At 41.3% G+C, this 26,140-nt stretch overlaps 1 protein-coding gene across 2 annotated transcripts; it reads right to left on the bottom strand.

Annotated features, from left to right (window-relative positions):
• Positions 1–393: 393 nt before the first annotated feature.
• RDH11 (retinol dehydrogenase 11) lies at positions 394–24,818 on the bottom strand. Of its 2 annotated transcripts, none has more exons than XM_060004357.1 (7): positions 24,664–24,818; positions 21,908–22,026; positions 20,484–20,639; positions 19,206–19,310; positions 18,418–18,627; positions 14,895–15,084; positions 394–1,836 (listed from the first exon to the last, which is right to left on the bottom strand). In XM_060004357.1, exons 1-7 carry the CDS (start codon positions 24,729–24,731, stop codon positions 1,734–1,736), a joined length of 951 nt encoding a protein of 316 aa, XP_059860340.1. In that variant the 5' UTR covers positions 24,732–24,818; the 3' UTR covers positions 394–1,733. The 2 variants fall into 2 exon arrangements, with proteins under 2 accessions (XP_059860340.1, XP_059860341.1); XM_060004358.1 differs by having other exon boundaries at positions 18,508–18,627.
• Positions 24,819–26,140: the final 1,322 nt, after the last annotated feature.

Here is a 26,140-nt window from a genome sequence, read left to right as displayed (position 1 = left end):
AAGTTTTCCAATTTTTCCATAAAATGACCATGTCTAAATATATATCCTAATGGTCAAAACAAGTTCAACAAAAGATTATTTACAAATATGAGAAGACTGTGGTCCTATAACTCTTTTCTCCACAAAAGTGAATATGTAAATTGTTAGTCCAAGAAAATCACAAACTCTATTAGAAGAATGTACTCCAAACAAGTGATGGAACAGTACCAATTACTCAGCCTTCCTTTGGCAGCATTACTTTTGATAAACATTCTCCAAATAAACGGTAGATTTCTAGCAAATACAGTAGACATTTTAATCTTGTCAAGATAATGTAAGGAAATGCCCTGAAAGATTTTTAAATTGACTATAATTACCGATATCAGTCCTTAAGACAATTTTGCTGAATAAATAATTGGGGGTTTTTTGTTTTTTGTTTTTTTTTTTTTTTTGTTTGTCTGGGTTTTTTTCTACCACATAGGTTGATTGGTGCTTAACATAGTGCCTTTCCCGTCTTACTTGAACTCAGGTGGTCACCCTCAATTCTCCTATTGCTGGATATTACTAACATATTTAGCTGTTGTGTGAGTGTGTGTGTGTGTTTTTTTAAAACCCTTTTCTAGTCCCTTCATTGCCTTTGCATGCATTATCTTCCAGGATTCTTCTCTTTTTTGGACTTCTTCCCTGCCACCCATGTGCTTCTTGGTGGGTAGTTATCAGCATATACAGAGTTCATTTTCCATTGTATCAAAGACTGAATGACACAGGTCTGCTCCGTCTCTGATTATTTACCTGCACAGGGGTCCAGTTTAATACTGTTCCTTTGTGGCTATTTTGAATACTCCCAGCTGCATAAATACACAAGAACACACACAAAGATATACTCAGGGACAATCACTAAATAGCCTTTCCCTTCTGGTTTTCTAAGAGAAACGAAGGCACAAAAAGGAGGCCTCCATGGACCTAGGGTCAGTAACTGAAGTCAGGTGGCCTATCTTCTCAAGCTGCTTCTTTCACTACCCTCTTGCTGATTTGAGAAACAGCAGGAAAATGAATGACAGTTTAAATTTGATTTTTATTTTTGCCTTTCCCCAAATTTCTGCCATCCTGTAAACTCCACCAGCTTCTTAGAAAAGGAAGCTCTTCTGTGGTCTAGGCATGTGAAAGTGTTTTAGCAGCAGTGGCTTTAGGTTGTCAGAGATAAAGCCATGCCACAATCCAGATTCAGTGAAGTTTCCTGAAAGAATCCAGACGTTGGTGCCATGATGGTTTTCTTAAGAGGTGAGGGACAAGCCCTGCTCTTGAGCCAAGCCACTGTGACTCCTGGAGTTTAGCTAAGGCTAAAGGATGGCTCCCTTGAAGGTTATTTGGTTGGGAGGAACTACATTGTGGACAAAGAGGATAGAAACTAATCCAAAGTGCCAGAAATTAACCCCTGCCATAGCTTAGGTTCTCCTAGGTAGTAGGCTTCAGAAGGAAAATATGAGCTTGGAGGTCATATGAAGGTCTACTTATCCTATATTATCTCTAGTAACTCTGGCAGTAACAGGAGCAAAATAAATCTGGACAAATGCAAGGCGTTTAGATGAATCTGGCAGTGTACACTGGGCTGTTACCAGACATCAAGCAGGCGAGGCTGGAAGGTTTGCTTTCTTTGTGCTCAAGGTTTTGGCCATCCCGAAGGAGAATCATTTTGGCAGGGAGTACTTAGTAGTCTACTGCAGGCTTCTCTTGGGTCCAACTGCCATCACCTGTCAATCCACAGGGATGCCCAGCAGGTCACAGCTGACATCCCACAGCCGCCTTGCTACTGTCTCATTACGAGCCTGCGCAGAGACCCATGCCACACGGCAGTCACTGGAAAGGAAAGAGAAAGGCTGAAAGCACAGGGTTAAGAATGGAGTCTGCTCTCTGCCTGGGATAAGGAACACAGCAGAAAAACAACCCAGGGATGACATGTGCTCTGGGCGCTTCACAGGACCAGTGTTTGCCCTAATTCTGCATCCTCCAATGTTTACCTCAGAGAAAATGTAATTACCGTTTTAGAGCTCACTAGACCACACCGGCTCAGAATGCTTTGTTTGATATATAATGTGTACCATTTAGTCTTTATATTCCCCTGTGTGTGTGTGTGTGTGTGTGTGTGTGTGTGTGTGTATTTAACTGTAATATCAGTGCCTGCCTGACTCCTGTGTATGTCCATCTTGTTCAAACATGTCTCTAAGGTTCACTCTATAGGACCTTGTACAGTGTCATGTAGCTGAGATACTGCTATTTACATTGGTCATAGATGCTTGGAGTGGTTTAAAAAAAAACCTTCTTCCTTCTGATCTACCTGCAGTTATAACTGTTTTTAAACTCAAAGAACAAGCAAAGTCAGCTTCATAACCAACAAAAGAAGTAAAAGATGATAGCAGAAAAGAAATGGTAATAACAAGGTCCCAGGTGTTTCATATACCTTCTCTTCATTGTTGTAACTACAATTGTTTTAAGTCCCCATTAAATGCCGGAGGGGTGTCCCAACTTTTCACCACCCAGAAAAGTTTCTCAAGGATAATTCTTTTACTCATTTTTGTATTCTCTGCATCTAGTACACAGTAGGGATTCAATGGAGGGTTATTTTCTTTTTAAATGAGTGAGTAAAAGGCTCACGATCTTTGACGTCACGTGAGAAACAATTTTTAAAACTATACCGTTTCAAGAAAACTGCTTCCTGGACCATCTAAGCAAACTCTGAAGGTAAAAAGGAGAGTTGATAAGTCTGAAACAACCATGTGAAGCAAACCCCTAACATTATGTCCATTAAAACCGTGTTACTCAAACTCTGGGCTGTGGACAAACAGCAGGATCTCTGAGAACTTGCTAGAAATGCCAATTCTCAGGCCCCACCCCAGGCCTGCTGAATCAGAATCTCTAGGATTGAGGCCTAGGAATCTGTTTTCAACCAGTTCTCCAAATGGTTCTTAAATACATGAAAGGTTGAAAAAAAATACTTAAAGATAACTTTGCATTTAAAAAACAAGCCTTATAAGTGTAGTACTTGGGTTTAAGGGAACTCACCAATACCACCAGCAAAACCTGCCATTTCTGAGTGAAAAGACTATCACTGATGACCAAGAGGGTCTGGATGACTCTCTGGAAATGACTTGGCCTCTGTAGGCCTCTACAGCCTCCAATGCACTAAGTCTTAAATTCCTTCTAAGTTTATGGTGAACAGCAAATGATACAAAGGACATGAAAATCCCCTGTAAGCTAAGACATGCTGTAAAAATTATTCAAATACAAAATTCAAATATTACATACAATAAGAACTACTGAAGTATGGTTATGACATCAGCATGGTCATGATGCTGATATTTCCAGTGGGACTTTGGTAAGTATTAATCAGTATAGGTAAAAGATTGACCAATTTCAAAACTTACTATAAAGCTACTGTAATCAAGATAGCATTATAACTGGCATAGGGATACACATGTAAATGAATGGAATAGAATTAAAAGTGCAGAAGTAAACCCTCACATTTACAGTCAATTGATTTTTGGTAACACTACTGTTATAGACTGATTCATGTCCCCCCAAATCCATAGGTTGAAGCTCTAACCCCCATGTGACTATAATGAAGATAGGGTCTTTAAGGAGGTAATTAAGGTTAAATGAGGTCATAAGGGTGAGGCCTTAATCCAATAGAACTAGCGTCCTTAATAAGAAGAGAAGGAGACACCAAGAATATATGCACACAGAGGAAAGGCCATGTGAGGACATAGCAAGAAGGTAACCATCTGCAATGCAGAAGAGAGGCCTCACCAGAGACTAGCCCTGCCAGCCTCTTAATCTTGAACTTCCAGCCTCCAGAACTGTGATAAAATAAATTAATGTCATTTAAGCCATCTAGTTTGTGGTATTCTGTTATGGCAGCCCGAGATGGACTAATACAGCTATCATGACAATTCAGCAAAGAGAAAATAATCTTTTCAACAAATGGTTCTGGGACAATTGGATATCCAAATGCAAAAGAATGAAGTTGGAACCCTACCTCATACCATATACAAAAATTAACAAAAATGGATCATACGGAATTCCCTGGCAGTCCAGTGGTTAGGATTCTGCTCTCACTGCCAGGGGCCCAGGTTTGATCCCTGGTAGGGGAACTAATATCTCACATGCTGTGTGGCATGGCCAAAAAAAAAAAAAAAAAAAGGAGAGAGGGCAAACAGCAGAAGCAAGAAGAACTACAATTCTGCAGCCTGTGGAAGAAAAACCACATTCACAGAAAGACAGGCAGAGGACTTTGTACCAGATGAAGGAACAAGATAAAACCCCAGAAAAACAACTAAATGAAGTGGAGATAGGCAACTTTCCACAAAAAGAATTCAGAATAATGATAGTGAAGATGATCCAGGACCTCAGAAAAAGAATGGAGGCAGGGCTTCCCTGGTGGCACAGTGGTTAAGAATCCACCTGTCAATGCAGGGGACACAGGTTCGAGCCCTGGTCCGGGAAGATCCCACATGCCGCGGAGCAACTAAGCCCGGGCACCACAACTACTGAGCCTGCACTCTAGAGCCCACAAGCCACAACTACTATAGCCTGTGCACCTAGAGCCTATGCTCCACAACAAAAGAAGCCACCACAATGAGAAGCCTGTACACCTCAATGAAGAGTAGCCCCACTCACTGCAACTAGAGAAAGCCTGCATGCAGCAACGAAGACCCAACAGAGACAAAAATAATAAAATAAAATAAATTAAAAAAAAAAAGAATGGAGGCAAAGTTCAAGAAGATGCAAGAAATGTTTAACAAAGACCTAGAAGAAATAAAGAACAAATACCTAGAAGAATTAAAGAACAAACAAACAGAGATGAACAATACAATAACTGAAATGAAAAATACACTAGAAGGAGTCAATAGCAGAGTAACTGAAGCAGAAGAACAGATAAGTGACCTGGAAGACAGAATGGTGGAATTCACTGCCACGGAACAGAATAAAGAAAAAAGAATGAAAAGAAATGAAGACAGTCTAAGAGGCTTCTGGGACAACATTAAACACAACAACATTCACATTATAGGGGTCCCAGAAGGAGAAAAGAGAGAAAAGAACCGAGAAAATATTTGAAGAGATTATAGTCGAAAATTTCCCTAACATGGGAAAGGAAATAGCCACCCAAGTCCAGGAAGCACAGAGAGCCCCAGGAAGGATAAACCCAAGGAGAAACACGCCGAGACATATAGTAATCAAATTGACAAAAATTAAAGACAAAGAAAAATTATTGAAGGGAACAACAACAAATAACATACAAAGGAACTCCCATAAGGTTAACAGCTGATTTCTCAGCAGAAACTCTATAAGCCAGAAGGGAGTGGCACAATATATTTAAAGTGATGAAAGGGAAGAAACTGCAACCAAGATTACTTTACCCGGCAAGGATCTCATTCAGATTCCATGGAGAACTCAAAAGCTTTACAGACAAGCAAAAGCTAAGAGAATTCAGCACCACCAAACCAGCTCTACAACAAATCCTAAAGGGACTACTCTAAGTGGGAAACACAAGAGAAGAAAAGAACCTACAAAAACAAACTCAAAACAATTAAGAAAATGGTAATAGGAACATACATATTGATAATTACCTTAAACGTGAATGGATTAAATGCTTCAACCAAAAGACACAGGTCTGCTGAATGGATACAAAAACAAGACCCATATATATGCTGTCTAGAAGAGACCCACTTCAGACCTAGGGCCACACACAGACTGAAAGTGAGGGGATGGAAAAAGATATTCCATGCAAATGGAAATCAAAGGAAAGATGGAGTAGCAATACTCATATCAGATAAAATAGACTTTAAAATAAAGAATGTTACAAGAGACAAGGAAGGACACTAGATAATGATCAAGGGATCAATCCAAGAAGAAGATATAACTATAAATATATATGTACCCAACCTTTTGCACAGCAAAGGAAACCATAAACAAGACCAAAAGACAACCCTCAGAATGGGAGAAAATATTTGCAAATGAAGCAACTGTCAAAGGATTAATTTCCAAAATTTACAAGCAGCTCATGCAGCTCAATAACAAAAAAACAAACAACCCAATCCAAAAATGGGCAGAAGACCTAAATAGACATTTCTCCAAAGAAGATATACAGACTGCCAACAAACACATGAAAGAATGCTCAACATCATTAATTATTAGAGGAATGCAAATCAAAACTACAATGAGATATCGTCTCACACCAGTCAGAATGGCCATCATCAAAAAATCTAGACACAATGAATGCTGGAGAGGGTGTGGAGAAAAGGGAACACTCTTGCACTGCTGGTGGGAATGTGAATTGGTTCAGCCACTATGGAGAACAGTATGGAGGTTCCTTAAAAAACTACAAATAGAACTACCATATGACCCAGCAATCCCACTACTGGGCCTATACCCTGAGAAAACCAAAATTCAAAAAGAGTCAGGTACCAAAATGTTCATTGCAGCTCTATTTACAATAGCCCGGAGATGGAAACAACCTAAGTGCCCATCATCGGATGAATAGATAAAGAAGATGTGGCACATATATACAATGGAATATTACTCAGCCATAAAAAGAAACGAAATTGAGCTATTTGTAATGAGGTGGATAGACCTAGAGTCTGTCATACAGAGTGAAGTAAGTCAGAAAGAGAAAGACAAATACCATATGCTAACACATATATATGGAACTTAAGGGGAAAAAAATGTCATGAAGAACCTAGGGGTAAGACAGGAATAAAGACACAGACCTACTGGAGAACGGACTTGAGGATATGGGGAGGGGGAAGGGTGAGCTATGACAGGGCGAGATAGAGGCATGGACATATATACACTAACAAACATAAGGTAGATAGCTAGTGGGAAGCAGCTGCATGGCACAGGAATATTGGCTCGGTGCTTTGTGACCACCTGGAGGGGTGGGATAGGGAGGGTGGGAGGGAGGGAGACGCAAGAGGGAAGAGATATGGGAACATATGTATATGTATAACTGATTCACTTTGTTATAAAGCAGAAACTAACACACTATTGTAAAGCATTATACCCCAATAAAGATGTTAAAAATATATATATATATATGCACCCAACATAGGATCACCTCAATACATAATGCAACTACTAACAGCTATAAAAGAGAAAATCGACAGTAACACAATAATAGTGGGGGACTTTAACACTTCACTTACACCAATGGACAGATCATCCAGACAGAAAATTAATAAAGAAACACAAGCTTTAAATGACACAATAGACCAGATAGATTTCATTGATATTTACAGGACATTCCATCCGAAAACAGCAGATTACACTTCCTTCTCAAGTGCCCACAGAACATTCTCCAGGACAGATCACATCTTGGGTCACAAATCAAGCCTCAGTAACTTTAAGAAAATTGAAATCATATCAAGCATCTTTTCTGACCACAATGCTATGAGATTAGAAATCAATTACAGGGGAAAAAAAGTAAAAAACACAAACACATGGAGGCTAAACAGTACGTTACTAAATAACCAAGAGATCACTGAAGAAATCAGAGGAAACCAAAAAATACCTAGAGACAAATGACAATGAAAACACGACGATCCAAAACCTATGGGATGCAGCAAAAGCAGTTCTAAGAGGGAAGTTTACAGTAATACAATCTTACCTCAAGAAACAAGAAAAATCTCAAACAATCTACCTTTACACTAAAGGAACTAGAGAAAGAAGAACAAACAAAACCCAAAGTTAGTAGAAGGAAAGAAATCATAAAGATCAGAGCAGAAATAAACGAAATAGAAACAAAGAAAACAATAGCAAAGACCAATAAAACTAAAAGCTGGTTCTCTGAGAAGATAAACAAAATTGATAAACCATTAGCCAGACTCATCAAGAAAAAGAGAGAGAGGACTCAAATCAATAGAAATTAGAAATGAAAACGGAGAAGTTACAACAGACACCGCAGAAATACAAAGCATCCTAAGAGACTACCACAAGCACCTCTATGCCAATAAAATGGACAACCTGGAAGAAATGGACAAATTTTTAGAAAGGTATAACCTTCCAAGACTGAACCAGGAAGAAATAGAAAATATGAACAGACCAATCACAAGTAATGAATTTGAAACTGTGATTAAAAATCTTCCAACAAACAAAAGTCCAGGACCAGATGGCTTCACAGGTGAATTCTATCAAACATTTAGAGGAGAGCTAACACCCATCCTTCTCAAACTCTTCCAAAAAATTTGCAGAGGAAGGAACACTCCCAAACTCATTCTATGAGGCCACCATCACCTTGATACCAAAACCAGACAAAGATACTACAAAAAAAGAAAATTACAGACCAATATCACTGATGAATATAGATGCAAAAATCCTCAACAAAATACTAGCAAACAGAATCCAACAACACAGGAAAAGGATCATACACCATGATCAAGAAGGATTTATCTCAGGGATGCAAGGATTCTTCAATATACGCAAATCAATCAATGTGATACACCATATTAACAAATTGAAGAATAAAAACCATATGATCATCTCAGTAGATGCAGAAAAATCTTTTGACAAAATTCAACACCCATTTATGATAAAAACTCTCCAGAAAGTGGCCATAGAGGGAACCTACTTCAACAGAATAAAGGCCATATACGACAAACCCACAGCAAACATCATTCTCAATGGTGAAAAACTGAAAGCATTTCCTCTATGATCAGGAACAAGACAAGGATGTCCACTCTCGCCACTCTTATTCAACATAGTACTGGAAGTCCTAGCCACAGCAATCAGAGAAGAAAAAGAAATAAAAGGAATACAAATTGGAAAAGAAGAAGTAAAACTGTCACTCTTTGCAGATGATACATGATACTATACTTAGACAGTCCTAAAGATGCCACCAGAAAACTACTAGAGCTAATCAATGAATTTGGTAAAGTTGCAGGATAAAAAATTAATGCACAGAAATCTCTTGCAGTCCTATACACTAACAACGAAAGATCAGAAAGAGAAATTAACAATCCCATTTACCATTGCAACAAAAAGAATAAAATACCTAGGAATAAACCTACCTAAGGAGGTAAAAGACCTGTACTCAGAAAACTATAAGACACTGATGAAAGAAATCAAAGATGACACAAACAGATGGAAACATATACCATGTTCTTGGATTGGAAGAATCAATATTGTGAAAATGACTATACTACCCAAAGCAATCTACAGATTCAATGCAATCCCTTTCAAATTACCAGTGGCATTTTTTACAAAACAAGAACAAAAAAATCTTAAAATTCGTATGGAGATACAAAAGACCCCTAATAGCAAAAGCAGTCGTGAGGGAAAAAAACGGAGCTGGAGGAATCAGACTCCCTGACTTCAGACTATACTACAAAGCTACAGCAATCAAGACAGTATGGTACTGGCACAAACACAGAAATATAGATCAATGGTATAGTATAGAAAGCCCAGAGATAAACCCACACACCTATGGTCAACTAATCTACGACAAAGGAGGCAAGGGTATACAGTGGAGAAAAGACAGTCTCTTCAATAAGTGGTGCTGGGAAAACTGGACAGCTACATGTAAAAGAATGAAATTAGAACACTGCCTAACATCATACACAAAAATAAACTCAGAATGGATTAGAGACCTAAATGTAAGACTGGACACTCTAAAACTCTTAGAGGGAAACATATGAAGAACACTCTTTGACATAAATCACAGCAAGATCTTTTTTGATCCACCTCCTAGAGTAATGGAAATAAAAACAAAAATAAACAAATGGGACCTAATGAAACTTAAAAGCTTTTGCAAAGCAAAGGAAACTACAAACAAGATGGAAAGACAACCCTCAGAATGGGAGAAAATATTTGCAAACAAATCAACAGACAGGGCTTCCCTGGTGGTGCAGTGGTTGAGAGTCTACCTGCCAATGCAGGGGACACGGGTTCATGCCCCGGTCCGGGAAGATTCCACATGCCGCGGAGCGGCTGAGCCCGCGTGTCCGGGAGAGGCCCCAACAGTGAGAGGCCCGCATACCGCAAAAAAAAAAAAAAAATCAACAGACAAAGGATTAATCTCCAAAATATATAAACTGCTCATGCAGCTTAATATTAAAAAAACAAACCACCCAATCAGGCCAGAAGACCTAAATAGACATTTCTCCAAAGAAGACATACAGATGCCCAGAAGCACACGAAAAGCTGCTCAACAGAGACTTCCCTGGTGGCGCAGAGGTTAAGAATCCGCCTGCCAATGCAGGGGACACGCATTCGAGCCCTGGTCTGGGAAGATCCCACAGGCTGTGGAGCAACGAAGCCTGTGCACCACAACTACTGAGCCTGCTCGCCTAGAGCCTGTGCTCCGCAACAAAAGAAGCCACTGCAATGAAAAGCCCACAAACCGCAACAAAGAGTAGCCCCCGCTCGCCACAAATAAAGAAAGCCCACGTGCAGCAACAAAGTCCCAACACAGCCAAAAATAAACAATAAATAAATTTTTTTAAAAAGCTGCTCAACATCACTAATTATTAGAGAAATACAAATCAAAACTACAATGAGGTATCACCCACCTCACACCAGTTAGAATGGGCATGATCAGAAAATCTACAAACAACAAATGCTGGAGGGGATGTGGAGAAAAGGGAACTCTCTTGCCCTGTTGGTGGGAATGTAAATTGATACAGCCACTACGGAGAACAGTATGGAGGTTCCTTAAAAAACTAAAAATAGAATTACCATATGACCCAGCAATCCCACTAGTGGGCATATACCCAGAGAAAACCATAATTCAAAAAGACACATGCACCCCAATGTTCACTGCAGCACTATTCACAATAGCCAGGTCGTGGAAGCAACCTAAATGCCCATCAACAGACGAATAGATAAAGAAGATGTGGTACCTATATACAATGGAATATTACTCAGCCATAAAAAGGAACGAAATTGAGTCATTTGTTGAGATGTGGATGGATCTAGAGATTGCCATACAGAGTGAAGTAAGTCAGAAAGAGAAAAACAAATATCATGTACTATCGCATGTATGTGGAACCTAGAAAAAGGTACAGATGAACCGGTTTGCAGGGCAGAAAAAGAGACACAGATGTAGAGAGCAAACGTATGGACACCAAGGGGGGAAAGTGGCGGGGGTGGGGGTGGGGGTGTGATGAATTGGGAGATTGGGATTGACGTGTATACTCTGATGTGTATAAAATGGATAACTAATGAGAACCTGCTGTATAACAGGGAGATCAGCTCGGTGCTTTGTGACCACCTAGAGGGGTGGGATAGGGAGAGTGGGAGGGAGGAAGACGCAAGAGGGAAGAGATATGGGGATATATGTGTATGTATAGCTGATTCACTTTGTTATAAAGCAGAAACTAACACACCATTGTAAAGCAATTATACTCCAATAAAGATGTTAAAAAAAAAGAACCTGCTGTATAAAAAAATAAATAAAATAAAATTCAAAAAGAAAAACAAAAGGATCATAGACCTGAACTTAATGTTAAAACTATAAAACTGTTGGAAGAAAACAGTAATAAATCTTTGTGACCTGGGGCTAGGCAATAGTTTCTTAGATAAGACACCAAAAGCACAAGTGATAAAAGAAAAAATAGATAAATGAGACTTCATCAAAATTAAAAACTTCTGTTCTTCAAAGGACACCATGAAGAAACTGAAAAGACAAACCAACAGAATGGGAGAAAATATTTGCAAATCATATACCTGATAAAGGACTCATATCTAGATTATATAAAGAACTGTTACAACTAAACAACAAAAAGACAATCCAATTTAAAAATGGGCAAAGGATTTGAATAGACATTTCTCCAACAAAGATACAGAAACGGGCAATAAGCACATGAAAAGATGTTCAACATCATTAGCAGGAAAATGCAAATGAGAACCACAATGAGATACTACTCCATACCTACTCAGATAGCTAATATCAAAGGACAGACAGACAATAACAAGTGTTAACAAGGATGTGGAGAAATTGGAACCCTCATATACTGCTTGTGGCAATGTAAAATGGTGCAGCCACTTTGGAAAACAGTCTGGTAGTTTCTCAACAGCTAAAGTAGAGTTAAAATATAACCCATATTCCAGTGAGATTCCATTTCTGGGTTTATACCCAAGAGAAATATCCATACAAAATGTGTACATGAATGTTCATAGCAGCATTATCTTAATAACCCAGAAATGGGAAAAAATCCAAATGCCCATCAACTGATGAATGGATAAATGAAGATGGTGTATCCATAAGATATTTGGCAATAAAAAGGAATGAAGTATTGATACACCCTCTAGCGTGGATGAACCTTTAACATGTAATGCTAAGTGAAAGCCGGTCACAAAAGGCCATATATTATATAATTCCAACTGTATAGGCAAATCTATAAAGACAAAAAGTTGATTAGTAGTTTCAGGCAGAAAAGAACAACCAGTGCAAAGGTCCTAAAGCTTCAATCAAGACAGACTTCTATGTGCATGTCTTGCTAGTGGTCTACATGGCTGCTGTTGGATCTTCAAAATGCTTAAAATTAAGAATCCATTGTACTGGAAAGGCTCTTCAAAAGTCAATTCAATAATTATGGATTTGAAGCTGACTCTAAGCCATTCAGTCAAAACCAAGATAAAGCATTATTTCATTTAAAAAAATCTCCAGGGAAGAAGAATCCAGTCACTCTTGAAAAATCATTCCAGTGTACAAAACTAAATAATCTATCTTCTTGCACTTCAGACCTGCATTTCCAGCTATCCGCTACACAGTTCTACTCACATATCTTATGGATAACACACTCAACATGTACAGAGCCGGGTTTGTTACGTAGTGGGCAATTGTTACTCTTTGGTTGAACACCCATCCCACATTCTTTTGGCAATAGAAACCTGATTTCTTTCTATGGAATTACCTCTTCTTCTTGGATATAGTTTGAAGAGCCCATTAATCAAATGCCTGCCTGTCCTCCTGTAGCCAAGTGAGTGGGGGTGAGAGGATGGAGGCGGTGATTGGGGCAGGAAGGAGACCCAATGCTTCCTCCCTGGAGAGTGGATGGTGAGCAACACAACAGACTGAAGACAGCTGGCATTCACTCACTCCAGCAGCAGGGTCCTGGCCAGCTGACTGGCCATTCTGCCTGTTCGAAGCCTGACTCTTCAGTCTTCCCTTTGAACCTAGGAGTATCCCCATATTTTAATAAATTTTCTTCTTGCTTATGTTAGCCAGAGTCCATTTCCACTGGTTTGGAATCAAAGAACCCTAAGTTATACACATTATTTATCTACAACTTCTGTCTCAGTTAATGTCACAATTAATCTCCTAATAAGTCAGGCTTGAACCCAGGTCACCAAATCCTCCTCTACCCCCTCACTGGTTGGTCATCAAGTGGTAAAAATTCTGCCTCTTCAGGGTCTCCCACTTAAATCATTCTCCTCATTCTGGCTGTCATTACCCTACATCAGAAACTCATTCTCTCTCATTTGAGGTACTTCATTCATTCATCAAACGGAGTTACTAAGGATATTTTTCTAAACCGCAGACCAGATTGCGGCTCTCTCTGCTGAAACAACTTCTGCGGCTCCTCTCTAAGCCTGGCATTATAGACCTTTCATGATCTGACTGTCTACCTTTCATTTCAATCTGAATTTATTTACAGCCCTTTCTCTAAAATTTCAGATTATTTCCACAAAATCTTGAAGGTGGAGGTGAAACCGTGTTAAAAATTTTGATCTTATGTGATATCTGGAACTTGCTTCAAAATAATATGGAATGAGAAAAATATGGGAAGGGGTAGTGGATGGAGATGAGGCAGGATTGGCCATGGGTTAATGGTTGTTGAGGTTGATTACGGGTATATGGGGATTCAACATGCTATTTTGTCTACTCCTGTGTACATTCAAAATTCCCTACAATACAAACTTTTAAAAGTCTTCACTTATTCAAGAAGGGAGTCCATTGATACTATTTTAGTCCTGAAGGCAGTGGAGAAATACAGATTCAAATTCTTTTTAATGTGAAAAAATAGAACTAGGAGTCCAAAAAGGAACAAAGAAAACTAGATTGACATAAAAAATGTAGGAAGAAAAGAAACAACCAGAAAGCATAATCATCCATATAAAAGATGGCATGAATAAAATCAAACCTAGCAGTTACCACAAAAAAATATGAATGGGTCAAATTCCCCTATTAAAAGATAAAACATCAGCATCATTAGCAGCATCATTAACTACCCTCATCCCTAGAGTCAAGAGACAAAAGCCATATTGGACAATGTACTTTTTTAAAAAGGTAAGGTATACATATAGACAATGGAATATTACTCAGCCATAAAAAAGAATGAAATAATGCCATCTGCAGTAACATGGATGGACCTAGAGATTATCATATTAGGTGCTAGGTGAAGTAAGTCAGACAGAAAAAAACAAATATCATATGTCATCACTCATGTGTGGAATCTAATTTTTAAAAATAACACAAATGAACTTATTTACAAAACAGAAAGAAACAGACTTACAGATATCGAAAACAAACTTATGGATACCAAAGGGGAAACATGGTGGAGAGGGATAAATCAGGAGCCTGGGATTAATATACACACACTATTATATCTAAGATAGGTAACCAACAAGGACCTACTATATAGCACAGGGAACTCTACTCAATATTCTATGATAACCTATATGAGAAAAGAATATGAAAAAGAATGAATATATGTATATGTATAACTGAATCACTTTGCTGTACACCTGAAACTAACACGACATTGTAAATCAACTATAGTCCAATATAAAATGAAAATTTAAATAAATAAATAAACACCCGCTCCCCCCCAAAAAGTAAAAAGGGTATGGTATACCAGACAAATCCAAATTATTTCCTGTGGGCAATGAAATTCCATCTTCAAAAACAGATACATTCATACCTGAAATGGTTTCCACTTAGAACTTCAAGACCTTCTGTTAAGGCACAGTACAGGCTGGTCTGGGCTCCCTGCTGAGGGGTCTTGATGAAGAAGGAGAAAAGCCACCAAATCCATCTCATGAGGGATGAGTGCCGAACCAATTCAGAGTCGACTGTGCCAGGGTGTACAGAGTACGTTGTAACGCCACAGCCTGATGCGGGGATGCCATATAGAGAGGGGAAGACAGGACTTGATGTTGCCAAGTGGCCAAAGACAGCAGAAGACATGAATAAACATTTGCCCCATGTGGACTCCCTTCCCATGATGCAATCGCAAGCACTCCTCACAGTAATTTATACCTTCATTTCACAGATTACAATTAAGGCTCAGAGAGGTTATTAACTGCTAGGAAGCAGCAGAGCCAGGACCTCTCAGAAGCACTTGACATTGTTAACCACTCTCATCCTAAAGCTGCCTTTTCACTGGCTTCCATGATCCCACACCTCTTCTGGTTTTTTTAACCTTTCTGGATGCATCCTCTTGTTTCCTGGACCGGTTCATCATCTTCTACCCAAACTTTAAATGTTAAGAGTTCTCATGGCTCACTAAATTCCCTCTCTGTAACTTTACAGCACTCATTTTTATCTATGGTCCAAGTGGCTCCTTTTAACTCTTGGCTGACAATAAAAGGCAGTATAATGTGGTGGTTAAGGGTATGGACTTTGTAGTCAGAATGCCCAGTTTCAAATCCAAGCTTTACCACTCACTAGCTGTGTGACCTTCCTGATGTTGTGACTTAGTTTCCTCATCTGTAAAATAGGGATAATTGTAATACCTACACCTCACAGAGCTGTTCTCAGGATTAAATGAGTTCATGTGTAAAAGAGCTTAGAATACTGTCTGGTGCATGATAAGTGCTAAATGACACTTATGCATGTGCTATTTCAGGTCCCCAATTCTTTTCTAGAAACCCTGGGGTCAGAAATGTTTCCAATTTCTTAAATTTTATTATATATATATAAAGTGTCTAGTACCTACTCTCCCTAGTACAGGTGAGGTTTTGCTGCCAAATGAGTTTTGGTATCAAGCTTAGGAAAAAACTGAGTTTTCAGGCCTTTGTGGAGTTCACAATTACAGAAAAAGGACTGTGGACCTGTATTATTTTCCACTTGACATCTACTCTAGATGACCCATAGTAATGCAGACTCAGAGGTCCAAAACTGACTTCATATATTTAAGGCCAAACCTGGTTCTTGCATTGTTCCCTACACTTTCAACCAGGCAGGCACACAGGACCAGTCCTTAAGGATCCACCACCTCACCATACATCTCCAATCAACAAGCCCTGCAATTTTCACATTCTAAATATCTCTCAGGGGTGTCTATTACCCTCCGTCTCCACCACCCTAGTCCAAGCTACCCTCACTTCTTACCTCAACCACAGAAATCACCTGCTGCATCCACTCCTGCCCTCGTTTTAAAAAAGGATTCCATTTTAACGGCTTTCCATTGCCCTTAGAAGAAACACTAAAATCCTTACTGTGGCCTCTCTGGATTTCACCTTCACCAACCTTACCAGTCTCAGCTCAGACCTCTTGCTTTCTACATTCTAACTATGACTGCCTTTTCTCAGTTTCTCAAGCAGAGACCAGACCTTCATGCATTCTCTTCCTTCTACCTGGAATGTTCCTCAGCTCCCTCAGCTGCCTCACCCCACCCACACTGTAACCCATTTAATTTCTTCTTTTTTTTTTTTTTTTGCGGTACGCGGGCCTCTCACTGTTGTGGCCTTTCCCATTGAGGAGCACAGGCTCCGGACGCGCAGGCTCAGCGGCCATGGCTCACGGGCCCAGCCGCTCCGCGGCATGTGGGATCTTCCCGGACCGGGACACGAACCCGTGTCCCCTGCATCGGCAGGCGGACTCTCAACCACTGCGCCACCAGGGAAGCCCTAACCCATTTAATTTCTAATCATCCTGCAAGGGCTCAGCTTGCAACTCACTCCCTCAGAAAAGTCCTTCCTGATCCTTCAGACTGAATAAGCTTCTCCCCACCACCCCCCTGCCAATCCATTATAGGTCCTCGTAATTCCCCTTTATAGCATTTATCACAATTATAATTAAATAACAACAACAAAAAGAAAACTGTCTAGACATTGTTTAGGAAATGAATAAACTAAAGCACATCTATACTATGAAATACAATGTGGCCAACAAAAGTAATGGGGTAAATCTCTATCTAGTACATGGAAAGATCTCTAAGATGCTGTGCTGGAATTTCACTTCCTTATGTATGATATATACATATGTAAATGCACAAGAAAATAACTGGAATGGTGCACATCAAGTTGTTGACAGTGGTATCCTGAGGGCAGAAAAGCAGAAAGGGAAGAGAGGAGAATAACTCTATATACTTCCATCTTATTTGAACTTTTTACAATGAGAATTATTCATGCATTACTAGACTGATTTTACATGTGATTTTACATGCGACAGTTGTATAAATACTTGCTAATTATTTCTCTCTCCCATTGGATGTGAACCACTCCACCACTCCACTAATCCAGTGTGTAAAATAGCATGGACATTGGCATACGTGGTTGTTGAATGGCTGAATGAATGACTCTTCCGTCATGCCCAGGTTTCTTTCATTGCATCATAGCTATTTCCCACCTAATCCTCATACCTATCAGGTTTTCTCACTCGTGTAGCCTCTGCTTTTATCTGATCCTCACAGCTGGGTCCATCTCTCCACTTCCAGGCCACCCTAGCTCCCTGACCAACCTTTGGGTAGTCTTCACCATCCAGTTACCCTGATCCATCCCAAGCTGATAAAGGATGTTATGCCCTGGGCACAGACATAACTCTCCATCTCACAGCTGTCCATGTGGTTTGAGGATCCTGTTCCAACGATGGGGCTCATATGTCTGCTACCTTCAGCCTGAATTCTGCCTGCCTTAATCCTAAGCAACTCTAATTGTCCACCCTGGATTTCCCGTTCTATTTATTGGAAATCCATAGTAGACCATTCCAAGGATCTCTGTTTATTTGTGACTGGAGACTGCCCTCCTCAAGCATACATTTCCCTCTTATATGACCCTTTGTTATTAGGCAGACCCCCTCCATAGTCCCAGCACCTGTTTTATCCCAATGGTTGTAGCCAGTGCCAGTTCTGGTCCCTCCCTTCTATCTCATTTCATTACGAGTCAAAAAACTTGCTTTGCTCATGAGGCCTGAATTAATCACGACAATAACCCGTGAAGCAGTCCCATTTTACATATGAGGAAATAAGTCTTGAAAAGTTAAACAACTTGCTGCAGGTCATGCAGCTAATAACTGCCAAAGCCCAGCCTTCAGAATTTTCCCGTTACCTCCCAGTCACCTCTAACATTCACTTGTGGGCTGTTTACTGAAACTATACCCAGGTAGAGCCATGGAAGCAGGTCCTGTCCAGAGGATGGGCTCCAGAAAACAGTTCCTATTCCTGTGGCTTTTAGCTACTTCCCATTGACTCATGTGTCCACACTCATTTCTTCTAAGCCTACCTTTTAGCCTCCGGGCCAGTTCCTGGGTAAAGAGAATGTTGGCTAACTTGCTGTGACAGTAGGCCAGACCTGCATGGTAGAACTTCTCACCCTGCAGGTTATGGAAGTGGATCCTTCCCAGGTGATGTGCTAAGGAAGACACATTCACTACCCTTGATGGGGTTGATTCCTTCAACTTCTCTAGCAACAGGTGGGTCAGGAGGAAGTGACCTTTGAGAAAAAGTATAATTAACAGAGTTCAGGGCCAATGGGAGTGTGAAGGGAGTAGTGGTGAGCCGGGCTCAGCTATGGAAGGCAGAGCATTCAAGAATAAGGCTTTTTGTCTCATTAATTCATTATCAACTACAGAATAAGTTCAGTGACGGTTTAGGGAAATAGGAACAGCCAAAGACATGAGACATCTTTCTATGAGGTAGGTCTGGATTATGTGAATACGAATATGAAGTCATGTCTTATTCCAACTTTGAATAACATCACTGTTTAAGAGCAGGTGGCCTCTACTTGATGCTGGCCACAAGGGTCTCTACAAAGAAAGCAACACAGCCCCCAATCCAATTAGGTTGTTCAAAAATATCCTAAGGTAAATTGAATCTGAAGCACAGATTAAAAAGTGGGAGGAACCTCAAGCAAGCCTGAGCTTTCAGGCAGGACGACACTATTTATTATACACTTATAGTCTGTTATGGCCCAAAGGTCCAATCACACCACAAAGAAGGCTCCATATGACCCTGTTTTCCAAGGAGAACTTTAGTTTCCCTCTAGCTTTGTGATGAGACACAATTTCTTACCTAAGTGGTTGACTCCCATGTGCATCTCAAAGCCGTCGGCTGTCTTGGAGTAGGGACACATCATCACTCCTGCGTTGTTGATCAAAATGTGGAGATGCTTCTCCTCTGCAGGGAAGAGGGGATGGAGTGTGGAAGTGGCCAGCCATAGCTGTTACATCTTTGAAATCTGCCCCATACCCATGCTTTGAAAATGAGGACGCATGGCTTCAATCTTTCCTCTATTTTCCCCTCATACTTATTTTGTATTGTTTTTTCATTTTAAGACTTCAGTTGAATCATACATACTCTTAATACAGGGCAAAATTCCACCTGACACTACCAAATGGCCTTTCCAATCTTTCCAGTTCAGGAGCTACTTACTCAGTGCTTTTGGGAAGTGTTCTGTCTATCTCTCCCAACAGAAAGACTTCCCAAGCTGAATGGGAAATTCCAAAACAAGAGAAAAAGGATACTCTCTATGCCTCCCTGCCGCTCGGATTCAGGCCCACAAAGAAACACTGGTTTCACCGCTTTGTTTCATCTGCCAACTCTCTCTTATGATTTATTTCCTCAAATGAGTTGTAATTTCTTACTAAAAGTATATATCAGTGGAAGTTGCTTCCCTTGGGAGGCCTAGATCCCTGGGTTATGAGGGAATAAGCCTACAGGGTGCTCTTGGACTCAATTTTGATGTGATACTACGGGGTTTTACATTAAGTTCTCAGCTCAAGTTTCTTGCACCAGTTGGTGGTGTGAATGAATTCCCCCCCACCGCATAAATGATGTCAGCTTGAAGTTCTAATTTCTTGCAGATGACAGTTTATCCATCCATGTTCTAAAGAGATGTTAAGCTTCTTTGTCACGTCCCTGAGCTGGTGGCCTGGGTTTTTTTTTAAGCTCCCTGTACCAAGGACCAGATGGCTTTCTGTGAATCCCAACCTTATGTGGAGCCTCAGATACAAACAGCAACCCAGCCCTCAACATCCTGAGGTCTCATCTCCTATCCCTGTACGGATATTTGGACTCCAGACCTTAAAGCCCATTTTGAATTCTGGTACACGTATGAGATTTCTGGCTTTAGTTCTTATGCACTGCTATGAACCTTTGAATTCACTTTTTGTTTCTGCCTCTTGAGTATTTCCCTTTGTTACTAATGAGTTCAGCTATGAATCATAAGTTTTTGGCTATATTTTGTCTAGCATTTCTATGTGTCAGAGAGGGAGAGGAATCTTTTCCTTTTAGCTAAGTCTGCCATGTTGATTGCAAGACCCACAGCATAGTCTCCAGTTCCACACTTACCTGCTAAGAAGCCCTTAGCAAAGGCTCGAATAGATTTAGTATCAGCCAAGTCCAGTTTCCGCACCAACACCTGTTGGTTCCCTGTCATGATCTGGATCTCTCTGGCCACCAACTCCCCCTTTTGCACATCCCGGCAAGCTAAATATACACGGGCTCCTGTCAACCAACATATAAAAGAGACAAACTGTCGGCTCTGTTTCTGAGTGAGCATCAAAGACCTAATACTAATGTTAAATGTTATTTTCTACTGTTTTTTTAAAAAAGGAATTACCCCTACTTCACACAGAGGTATCTGATGAACAAATCAGGAAAGAAAAATAAATCAATAATATTCATTGTGTCCATTATATATAGAACATTGTACTAGTGTCAGACCAGCGAATCAGCGGGGCACTTGGAATGTTCTTGAATTCCAAGACTGGGAGGAAATAATAAGAATGGTCATCATTGCAAGGGATAAAAGAGCAGTAGCAAGAAGAAGACCTAAATAGACATTTCTCCAAAGAAGATCTACAGATGGCCAATAGGCACATGAAAAGATGTTTAACATCGCTAATTATTAGAGAAATGCAAATCAAAACTACAATGAGATATCATCTAACACCAGTCAGAATGGCCATCATTAAAAGTCTACAAATAACAAATGCTAGAGAGGGTGTGGAGAAAAAGGAACGCTCCTACACTTTTGGTGGGAATATAAGTTGGTGCAACCACTATAGAAAACAGTATGGAGTCTCCTCAGAAAACTAAAAATAGAATTACTATATAATCCAGCAATCCACTCCTAGGCATATATCTGGACAAAACTATACTTCAAAAAGATACATGCACCCCTATGTTCATAGCAGCACTATTCATGAAAACAGCCTAAATGTCCATTGACAGATGAATGGATAAAGAAGATGTGGTACATATATACAATGGAATACTACTCAGCCATAAAAAAGAATGAAATAATGCCATTTGCAGCAACATGGATGCAACTAGAGATTATCACACCAAGTGAAGTAAGTCAGAAGGAGAAAGACAAATACCATATGATATCACTTATACATGGAACCTAAAATATGACACAGATGAACCTATCTACAAAACAGGAACAGACTCACAGACATAGAGAACAAACTTGTGGTTGCCAAGATGGGGGTTGTGGGGGATGGATGGACTGGGAGTTAGGGATTGGCAGATGCAAGCTATTACATATAGAATGGATGGACAACAAGGTCCTACTGTATAGCGCAGGGAGCTATATTCAATATCCTATGATAAACCACAATGGAAAAGAATATATTAATAAAAGAATGTATATATATGTATAACTGAATCACTTTGCTGTACAGCAGAAATTAACATTGTGAATCAACTACACTTCAATTAAAAAAAAACAACAGTGGCAGGAGGGAATTAGAAGCAGATGAATTTGCCTCTTTGAGCTAGCTCTTTGGCTGTCTCCTTCCCGATGCCTGTGTTGGCTCCAGTGACCACAGCGACCTTCCCAGGAAGCTGGATGGTTGATGTACACACCCCGCTGGACAGCATTTTCCTGCAGACAGAGGAGAGCTCATCAGTTCTTCATTCTCTTTGTCTCAGCCAGAGATTCCTGCAACGTTCTCGCGTCTACAGGTCCCAAGGCTGAGGGCTGTTTTGGTTCCTTCTACTGCTGGCTTTTTATAGATTAAAGGAAGGTTGGAGGAAAGAAAACAAAATTTTCTGCTCTTAAGATTTTCTTGCTTGGGCTTCCCTGGTGGCACGGTGGTTAAGAATCTGCCTTCCAATGCAGGGGACACGGGTTTGAGCCCTGGTCCAGGAAGATCCCACGTGCCACGGAGCAACTAAGCCCGTGCACCACAACTGCTGAGCCTGCGCTCTAGAGCCTGTGAGCCACAACTACTGAGCCTGCGTGCCACAACTACTGAAGCCCACGCGGCTAGAGCCCGTGCTCCGCAACAAGAGAAGTCACCGCAATGAGAAGCCCCCACGCAGCAATGAAGACCCAACGCAGCCAAAAATAAAAATAAATAAATAAGTAAATAAATTTATTAAAAAGAAAAACATTTTCTTGTCCAAATGTTTCTGCTCTTGCTTGAGGACAGAAGTGATTCTATTATAAGGGCAAACCTTAGCACTGTTCCCTGCAGTTACAAGAACTGATGAATATCTGTTTAGCCAGGATCCTGGTGGAGCTCTTTCTTGGGCTTAGGAAATCACAAGACTCAGCCTAGAAAAAGAAAGAACTGGTTCACTGATGTTAATCTGTCCATAACTGTCACTTTATGGCCTTAATAAAACGGCTTACCCAACACAAAGTTAAAATTATGAAAGCTTGTCAACCTGGACAAAACAAACAGAAACACACACACACTTAAAAATAAGACAAAGAGGGACTTCCCTGGTGGCACAATGGTTAAGAATCCGTCTGCCAATGCAGGAGACACGGGTTCGAGCCCTGGTCCGGGAAGATCCCTCAGCCACAGAGCAACTAAGCCCGTGTGCCACAACTACTGAGCCCGTGTGCCACAACTACTGAGCCCGCGTGCCACAACTACTGAAGCCTGTGTGCCTAGAGCCCGTGCTCCACAACAAGAGAAGCCACCGCAGTGAGAAGCCTGCGCTCAGCCACAAAGAGTAGCCCCTGCTCGCCGCAACTAGAGAAAGCTTGCACACAGCAACGAAGACTCAATGCAGCCAAAAATAAATAAATACATTTAGAAAAAATAAATAAATAAGACAAAGAATAATGTTAATAAGTACAAAGGGGAGCTGAGATTCAAGTCCTGGTTTCACTAATTTGAGTCCTTCTTCCTTCATCCTGCTTCTCCAGAAGAATGAATGCACAAACAGATATTAGTAGGCCTCGGATTGTTCTTTTCTCTGCAAATCTTGGGGGCTCAATTTAAAACAATTTGTTGACTGGGAGATGCATTTTTAAGAGCATTTCAACGTTTTTCATTGAACTTAGAATTGCAAAGTGCACACTTCTAGCCACTCAAGTTCCTGCTTAGAACAAACAGGCCATGAAGGAAGCAAACTAACTCAAGGTGACCACCAACGGATATCTTCCTCCCCAGAACAAGCCTCCCTGCTCTGTTTCCCACATTCCTTCAGCTTTAGCTGCAGGAGCCACAACATATCAGGGCCTCTACCCAGCTCTTCCTTCTGCTTAACCAGCAGGAAGAAAAGAGACAATCAACTATGAAAGTCCAGCTCTGGTCGAGCCCCCATGACCTAGCTAGGTGGTTTGGAACATCACCCTTGGAGTGTAACCTTCCTTAGAAAAATCTTGCTGAGGTATGAGCACTATTTTCAGTTCAGGTTCAACTCTTCAGTGAGATTCTATGGGGATAAGAGGATGTCGTGGCAGAAAGAGATAAAAAGCAGCGTTTCGCCCCAGTACCAACACCCATGTGTGCCTAGAGGTGGAAGGACTACGTGTGCAGAGGGGAGGAAAAATACAACTGGAGGAGGGGCTCGAGGGAGGTGGGGAGAAAGGGAAGGGGTGAATGTGGTAAGAAACGGCAGAGGGTGATCTAGCGCGCCTTCCAGTTCCACTCAGACAGTGACCGCGTCCCCCTTCCCCCGCCCATCCAATCCCCACCGAGGGAAGGAGTGTGTGTCTTCAGTCACTGGTCCACCGTCACTACTGGTGATTTACTCAGCACCAATCAGCAGTGTGCAACTCGCTGCTGATTCTCCGGGGCACTCAGCCAGCCATTGGCTGATGTGTCACCTGGTCAAGAGACCACGACCCTCAACCTCTCCTCCCCACCCCCAAACCCCAGAGCAGGGCTCGGACCACCTCCCACCCCCAACTCCTGCTGCGAAGGCAGGTAGTAGGCAGGAGAATGTGATGAAACCCTTTCAGTTCTCTCCTTTACTACATCTGTCCAGAGAAAAAGCAAATCTAACAGCAACAAGAGAGCAAGCAATGGAGCTGCAGATGTCACGATTCGCACTGAGGAAACAAAGCAGGGTGCTCCGGACTGCAGCCCCTTCCCACGGCCTGGGGTCTCCTGGTATCGCCCTCCTCACCCAGGACCTGCACCTCCTCCGACCAACCGAACTCCCCTACTTGGAGCCCCGCGGGGAGTCTTCCTTTCCTTCTTTTGAAGAACAGAGCTTCGATGGGGATGAATATTTCCCCCAAAGACTTCTCAAGAGAAGGCAATACATTTGCACAGACCTGATTTGGGGTGCAGCGATGTACAGGAGAAAGGGGAGGAGGAGGAGCACGAGCAGGACCCCAATCATCTCGCGGGGAGGCAGGTGCGGCTGCCGGAGGTGAGCGAGATGCCCCAGCGGTGCTCGCCGGCTGTGGCCTCTCTTCCAAGACACGCCCTAGTAAAGTGCGACAGCCCGGGGAGTAAAGCTGTCTGGGAAATGTAGTCCAAAGCTTGGCATGTGAGCACGCTGTTCCCAGACGCTGAGAGAAGCTGAATCTTGCACCAGATACGCAACGGGTCCCCAACCAGCTAGGATCTAGGGCCTTTGGGATCATCGAACCAGCTCTCCCATGGCCCTTCTGGCCACCATGAAATCTCCCCAGTCCTCTCTGTGCCGGTGCCTAAGTCCAGACCCCGGTTCAGTTTTCCCCAATTATCGTTAGGTGGCTACCGCATGTTTCTCCTGGAGGTCAAATATTGGCGTCTGGGAAATGTTCTAAGGCTGATTGCACAAAAGAGGAGCGGTTGGAGTCTGACAGTTGGGGGGGAGGGGGGAATCTTTCCTCCTTAGGGATTCCTTCACGCAAAGAAGCAGAAGCAATCGGTCCCTGAAGACACTAGCAGGAGAGTCATTTTATTGTGTCTTTTTGGAATTATAATGAAATATAAAGTATAATCGTAATTTTCCTGGTGTTTGAGTGTGAATTGATGATAGAATATAGTTTTCTTTTTTTTCTTTTTTTATTTTTTTGCAGTACGCGGGCCTCTCACTGTTGTGGCCTCTCTGGTTGCGGAGCACAGGCTCCGGACGCGCAGGCTCAGTGGCCATGGCTCACGGGCCTAGCAGCTCTGCGGCATGTGGGATCTTCCCGGACCGGGGCACAAACCCGTATCCCCTGCATCGCCAGGCGGACTCTCAACCACTGTGCCACCAGGGAAGCCCCAGAATATAGTTTTCTTGATGACTTGGGTTAGTTATATTAACTTCCAGGGTAGCAATGGATTTCTCAGATTAGCACAGTTGGTTTTGCCTACTCATGAAAGTATTTAATCCTGTCTTGAATTAAAGCCATGGAAATTCTCTGGGAACAAGGAGTTTCCCTGGTCAGTCACTCCTTTCAGTCTGCCATCTGAGGACTGTGTCTTGTTTCCTTGGGGGTGAAGGTGGGGAATGTTTTAAGTCATTATCTGTCTGTGGTCCCTGACTGCGCACAGTAATGTATTCTGGTTCTTCTGGATAATTCATTTCCATTTGATTGAAAGACACATACGCCAAGCTCAATTTGAACCAATATATTTTATAGCAATTGGAGAGGAGAGGGTTTCCTTCACACAAGACAAATTTCTACTGATTTAACATGATATTATCTAAGTCATCAGATTTTGTCACACGCTCATTATTGGGTTACCTAATATTTGAATAGACTTTTACACCTGTATTAAAAGCTTTCCCCATGTTTTGTTCCTTATTCATTCACTCATTTACTTGGCAAATGT

Source organism: Delphinus delphis, chromosome 2 (genome assembly GCF_949987515.2).
Source record: "Delphinus delphis chromosome 2, mDelDel1.2, whole genome shotgun sequence".
Taxonomy (NCBI): Eukaryota; Metazoa; Chordata; class Mammalia; order Artiodactyla; family Delphinidae; genus Delphinus; species Delphinus delphis.
Note: the sequence above shows the minus strand (reverse complement) of the source record. Positions and strands in the feature narration are given on the sequence as shown.